Source organism: Rhinopithecus roxellana, chromosome 14 (assembly GCF_007565055.1).
Source record: "Rhinopithecus roxellana isolate Shanxi Qingling chromosome 14, ASM756505v1, whole genome shotgun sequence".
Lineage (NCBI taxonomy): Eukaryota > Metazoa > Chordata > Mammalia > Primates > Cercopithecidae > Rhinopithecus > Rhinopithecus roxellana.
This window is the reverse complement of record NC_044562.1, coordinates 71,988,423-71,994,766: the sequence shown is the minus strand read 5'-3', so window position 1 is coordinate 71,994,766 and position 6,344 is coordinate 71,988,423. Positions and strand designations below refer to the sequence as shown.

The window sequence follows — 6,344 nt, the reverse complement described above, 5'->3', positions numbered from 1 at the left end:
TGGAATATCAACTTAACAGAGAAAAGTCTACCCAGGGCGTCCAAGTTACCAAAATGAAATTGGCAATTGAGATGATAAGAACGTGGCTTTCTTCTGCGAAATCACTTCAGGTAACAGAGATAACATTAAATAACATACATTCTATGCACCAAGAACAATGTTTTATGTACCGAGTCTCTTATCCGTCTCTCCTAATGACTTCCCTTAGCGGGTTGTTAGTACTTGACAGCAGGTCTCCGTGCGGGGAACTTTTCTCCAATTCCACATTCAAAGGAGGTCCATCAGAGAGCATGATTGGCAATTTTCGTCATAATCTGCACATTATTAGCATCAAAATTGACGTGGCAGTTAACACTGGTGGGTTTTGATGTACCTTTCTTCAAGTTCAAGTAAACCCCTCCAGTAGCTGGGTTGGCAGAGCGGGTCTCAGCAACCCAGCGGTGGCTTTGCAGAGGCGAAGACGCAATAGACATGCGTGAGAAATATGCCAAGAACCATTTCACCCGAGGAAAAGCAAAGCGAGGAGGGAAGGGGACGAGGGGCATAGAGAGTTCTAACTTAGAAAAGTGTCTAAGGAAATGCTTTAGGATAATACTAATATATCTAGAGATTCAAGTATTTCCCAGATCGAGTGGAACCCGGTAGTTGGAAAACTGAGCTGAAAAAGCCTCTTCAAATGCTACAGCGATCTATCAATCTTGCCCCCACCCCCAACCCCTTCTTTTCCTTTCCCTGGCCTGGCTGTGGCATCCTGTTTTGCCATCACTTTGTGCATAAAATATGCAAGATGCTTCCATTCCATCAGCACTGAAACCAAAGACCAAAAGAGAGAACGGTGTTGGACTGAGAAGGAGGCGGCGCAAGGGCCACCCCTTCCAGCACCTCCGGTTTGTCCTTCCCAGGGAAGGCGGCCACACCCTACCCGCCTAGCTCCTGAACGCAGTAAACAATCTCACAAACACAACCGCCGCTGCCCAGACTCTCCATCCGCCCTCCCGGCCTTCTCAGACCTCCGTTCTCCCGCTCCGTTCGGGCAGGGTCCCTAACAAGCTCAGGCTGAAGAAACATTTGCCACCTCCCCCACCCTCGTTGAAAGAAAAGGAAGGATGGAAGAAAAACAGCAGCAGCGAGAAACCTACTGGGCGACTCCTCCCCCTCCCCCAAGCACCAGCGCACAGCATCCCCCTCTGTCTTTGTTGTGGTTCTCCGCTGCTTCGGGCCACGCGGTTCAGCCAAGCAACCCGGGCCTGAGAGAGCACAGCCAGAACTAGCTTAGGGGACGAGGGGTTTGTCTTTGGGGAACCAAGCGCTCAGGACAGAGGTGGCAAGTGGGTCCTGGGAGCCAGAAAACAGAGAGAAGGGCAGACGGCTGGGTGGCAAATACAAAAATAGAAATAATTTAGGGGGATGCCCGCCAGGCTTCTGCGCCTGCTCTTTCTCCCCCAATTCGGGGCAGGTTCCCTTCGGCCTCCGGCGCCCCGGGGCGCCCCCTGGCGGCAGCGGTAGCAGCGGGCAGCGCGCGGAGGGCTCAGGGGGCTCACAGGGGACTCCCGGGCACACTCAGAGCGGCGGGCGCGGCCCCCTGGCGGTGGCGACGTAGTTATCTAGTGAGCGGAGCCTCGTCCCTCTGGTCCGGCGGGCTCATGGCCGTCTTACTAAGCACCGCGGCCGAGTAGGGCAGGAAGCCGCTCTCGGAACGCGGCGCCGCCGCGCTGCAGCCGAAGTCCGAGCCTCCTCCGGCCCCTGTGCCCCCGCCGCCCCCGCCACCACCGCCGCCACCGCCACCCCGGGAGCCCAGGGCTGCGGCAGCTGCTGCCGCGGCTGCTGCCGCCGACTGACTGCTGTGACAACTGAGGCACGAGCAGGGTGCAGAGCCGCCGCTGGGGGGCGCTCCGGCCGCCGCCGCGGAGGAGGCCGCAGCCGCTGCCGCGGCCGCGGCCGCGGCGGCCGAGGCCGCGCTGTTGAGCCCTGCGGCGGCCGCGGGAGCCTGGTAGAGACCAGGGTGGCGGAAGCTACACAGCAGTTCCGGCCGAGAGTAGGGGTGCGAGAGGGCGCGGAAGGTGTCCAGTGGCCGGATGGAAGTAGCAAAGGGCGACGAAGCCGCGGCCGCCGCGCCAGAGGCTGCAGCCGCTGCCGCCGCCGCCGTGACGCCCACGTGCGGGTAGTAGTGCAGCGGCACGTGCGAGTGGAAGGGGTAGGGCAGGCTTCCGGTGGCGGCCGCGTGCGTCATCATGTAGGTGTAGAAGCTGGGGTCTGCTGGGTGCGGCCAGGACATCGCCAGGCGCTGCCGCTTGTCCTTCATGCGCCGGTTCTGGAACCACACCTGCGGGGAGAGACGCGCCGCAGCCCGGGTTAGGGAGCGTCCCGTGTTCCCTGCTCCTGTCCCGGGACCTCTGCCCCTCCCGGACCTCTGAATGGCTTGGCCTACTTCTCTCCGACCAAGCCCAACCCCGAGTATCCTGTGCTCCCGCAGCTAGGAAAGTGTGAACGGCCGTGTGTGGACCGCCGTGGGCACACCGTCCTCAGCGAAGAGGGTCCTTTCCCCCGCGTCCGGTTGCTGCTGCTCCTCAGGCTTTTACTCCCTTACTTCTTGCTGCGACTTTTTTGTCCCATCCCAACCTTTCCTCTCCCTCCTGCCACCCACCAGTGCCGGTCTCGCTGAGCACCCCTCTCTCAATCCCAGGATTTGCACAGGGATTCTGGGCAGCCTTTGAAGAGAGGCTGCCGCTCAGCTTTTCTGAGAGGTCTCCGCGCGAAGTCTTGAGCCCTCAGAACTGCAAGGACCTGTCCCTAGGGGCACGGGTCCGATTTTGATATTGAAGGGATGATTTTGTTGGAATCGTTTGCCTTAAATGAGTGGGTAGAGCAATGTCTCCATAAACGGGGAAGGTTACGTTTCCACCCCTCCCAACACTATCTAATAAAGACATCATTCGTCACAACTCTAAATTAAAGAAAGCCCGTGCAAACCACAGGGAGACTTCCACACTCCTCCCCTACCCTGTGGAGTTTTTTTCTTTTTCTGCAGTGTCGAACGCTCCATGAAGGGCTCACCAAATCGCCTAACCTCCCGGCTATCTCTCCCAGACGTATAATAAAATTAATAACCTAAAGTTATATATAAATAAGGACAATTTCGTTGCATTTTTCCCCGCAAGAGGCTGCCCTTTTTTCATTGCCCAAGAGGAAAATGTTTAGGAAACTACTGTCTCAAACCAATCGATTTTTAAAATACGGTATCTTTTTCTCCATGTAACGATTTATGCGGAAAATAAGTCTCCAAGCTCAAGAGCAAATGAAAAGTTTCATCTCTGGTTCCTGCTTGAGGAACAAAGACCAACTGGGCTTGCCGCCTAGGGGAAAGTGGGGCCGTGCATATGGGCGAGGGGGCATCTGGCCAGGCGTTGGGCACAATGGAGCAGAGGCAAGTGCTTGCAGCATTGAAGTGACCATTCGGGGGCCTTCTTAGATCCGTCAGGCGGGACAACCGTTCGGATTCGGTAGCCGAGAAATAAATAAGCCAATTCCTTTTGTGACTACCCCCGGCGGATTTCCAGACCTTCAGCTAAATCTAGCCACCCAGAAAGGGGAAAGGGGAAAAAGAAACAATCAACCCAGATGCCCCCGGGGAGGCCAGAGCAGGCACGCACTGGAATCGATACCTTGATGGTGGTTTCGGGCAGGTTGAGCGCCGCGGCCAGCTCGCACCGGCGGGGCCGCGACACATAGTTCTCCCGGTAGAACTCCTTCTCCAGGCGCGCGATCTGCTCGCGGGTGAACGCCGTACGGTAGCGCCGCACTTGATCCGCGCCAGAGCCGGAGCCACCCAGCGCCGCGCCCCCGCCGCTGCCTCCGCTGCCTCCATGCAGGCTTCCAAGGCCTGAGCCCGATGCCGACGTCGTGGTGCCGGCAGCCGAGCCGCTCTCTGCGTACCCTGGCAAACAAACGGCCAACAGCGCATGAGTGGCTGTAGGGCCAACAGCCCCGCGCTGGTGCTGCGCTCGGATCGGGGAAGCCCCGTCAGGAAGGAGAGTCGCTGCCGGAATTGATGGGGTCTGTCATGCTTACAAATTGCTGCGGTTAATGGAATCAATAAAGTTTGGGGAGCCCTTCATAAGCAAATAATAGAAACGGAATTAGGAGATTTCTTTTTTAATAATTAGAAATTGTCAACTAAGGAGGAAAAGTGGCCGAGGGAAAATGCCTACCTCTGGGCGCAGTTTGGGAAGCTCTGGGTTTGCCATGGTCTGGAGACCGCAGGGCAGCTTTCTGTACGGCCTCTAACCTTTATTGAGTCTTCAGGGTTTCGAATATTTTAAGAGTTCCAAGACAGCAGCAGCTCAAACCCAAGCCAATAGGGGGTGAAATCTACTTTTCAACTCTCTCCAGCTGACTTTAGCAGAGACGCCCGGGGAGGCTTCCGCCGACTTACCCAGAAGAATACCCCCTCCATTCGGCCCTGAAGGCTCAGAGGCACCGGAGTTCAGAGTAGTTGCCCAGGGTACCTTTTCCAAAAGCAACTCGGCTGCTGACTAAGTAAGGGTCTACCGGCTCGCTCGGGCTCTCAGACACGAGCGCAGAAACATTTTCTCGGACTCAAGAGCGAGGGCGGGTGGGCGGGCCTGGTGTTCCAGGCTCCGCAGGCCTGAGCCTTGCGGGAAAACTCAAGGAGCAGGACGGGAGGGCACTGTCCCAGACATGCGTCCCGCCCCCGCCCATGCTAGGTCGGTGCAGCTTGCTGGTGGAGGGTCTGAAAGGGGCAAAGGCACCGGGAAGGGCTGGCAGGGGCCGCGGAGGAGCAAAGAGGATGGGACTGAATTGCGCGGTGCGGCCGGCGCGGTTACCTTTGCCATTGTTTTCCTTGAGCTGAGCGGTGCCGAGGCCACCGGGGGAGCGCAGCGCGGAGCAGCCCACCTCCACGTCGCTGCTCATGTCGGCCTCGGCAGCCGCCTCTGAATAATGGCCCGGCTTCTTGCGGCTCTCGGCGGCAGAGGAGATTTCGGAGGAGACGGTGCTTTCGCTGCCCGTGTGCTGCAGGTTGAACAAAGTGTCTATTTCGAATTTGCCCTTGGCGGGGAGGTCTCCCAGAGCGCCGTGCAGGGGGGCAGACGGCAGGCGCGGGCTGAGGCGAGCCGGGTGCTGCGAATTTTCCAGGGCCTCGAGCACAGCATTGCCAGCCGAGTCGGACAAATTGGAGAATCTCTTGCCGGCTGTAGGGCTGTGCAGCCCTCTTTCCATCAGAATCATCTCTTTTCTTATTCTTTCCATCATCTCAGCTTTCTTAAAAATGTCACAGTGGCCCTGCTGTCCCGTCCTAATGATAGGCTGCGCCTAGGGCTAATTCTCATTCAGCCCCAGCGAACGCCTCTAAATATTATTATCTCTTTCGGAGGGAGGCGGAAAAATTGTGGGATGCCAGAGCGAGGGAATGACTGGTCAAAATGACCCATACATCCTTCCGAGCCCGAGATGTCATTCATCAAAAAGTAGCGCCCGCTCGTCATTAAGGTACGAATGACGCTGTTCGAATAATCATTTATTGTAACAGGTTTATAAGCAAATAAATACACGCTCCTGTCAGTGGGTAATGAAGGCAGCTTCAGAGCAGACAAATAGATCCAGGTAGGAGGCGAGAAGAGACAAGTGAGGAGGAAGGCTCCGGTCCTTTGCCCGCTCGGAGCCAGTTCTGCTCGCCCGGGGGTTTGGCCTCGGGGGTGAAATTGACAGTCTGATTAATAGAGCGCGCCGCGGCACATTTCCCCCTTCATTTAGGGGCATCATTACGCTCTCAGTTTGCTGGGTTGCCCCTTAGGTCCTAATCATGCAGCGCCTTCCTCATTTTTCCTTGGACACAGATACGCATTAAATAATAGATAATGGTTTGACTTTCCAGGGTAGATCCTCGGGAAGGTTTTTTTTTTTTTTTTTTTTTTTTTTTTTTTTTTTTTTTTTCGTTTTGTTTTAACATTTACAAGCTGCGGGCGTAAGTGGGGGGAGATAAGGGGGAGGATGCAGGAAGAGTTGCGTAAGGAGAAGACCTTGCGCCTCTCCTGTCTGGATTACTTATCTTTCGGATTTCAGAACCAAATATGTATTTTATTTAACAAATAGGACGCCGGAGTTCTCTCCCTCCCTATTTCTTCACCTCAGCCTGAATGCTCTCCTCCCACCCCGGGGGTGGGGAGAGGGAGAGAGAGAGAGACAGAGACAGAGAGAAAGAGAGAGAGACAGAGAAAAAGAGAGAGAGAGAGAGAGAGAGAGAGAGAGAGATCCTAGAGTTTTGAAAGCGCTTTCTTGCTACGTGGCCGCGGAGGTGCATTGGGCCGGCGCCTCCAAACGGAAAT

At 56.2% G+C, this 6,344-nt stretch overlaps 1 protein-coding gene across 1 annotated transcript; it reads right to left on the bottom strand.

Moving 5' to 3' along the window:
* Positions 1-1,600: 1,600 nt before the first annotated feature.
* Positions 1,601-5,457, bottom strand: EVX2 (even-skipped homeobox 2). Its single transcript, XM_030915955.1, has 3 exons — positions 4,845-5,457; positions 3,663-3,934; positions 1,601-2,323 (listed from the first exon to the last, which is right to left on the bottom strand). Exons 1-3 carry the CDS (start codon positions 5,269-5,271, stop codon positions 1,601-1,603), a joined length of 1,422 nt encoding a protein of 473 aa, XP_030771815.1. The 5' UTR covers positions 5,272-5,457.
* Between the last annotated feature and the right edge of the window lie 887 nt (positions 5,458-6,344).

Bases quoted from the DNA above. Each gene is read 5' to 3' on its own strand.
- EVX2 (XM_030915955.1), bottom strand. From the start codon at position 5,271: ATGATGGAAAGAATAAGAAAAGAGATGATTCTGATGGAAAGAGGGCTG. The intron at 3,935-4,844 runs GTAACCGCGCCG...TTTGTTTGCCAG, and splicing joins CAAGGAAAACAATGGCAAAG to GGTACGCAGAGAGCGGCTCG. The intron at 2,324-3,662 runs GTATCGATTCCA...CTCTCCCCGCAG, and splicing joins TGCCCGAAACCACCATCAAG to GTGTGGTTCCAGAACCGGCG.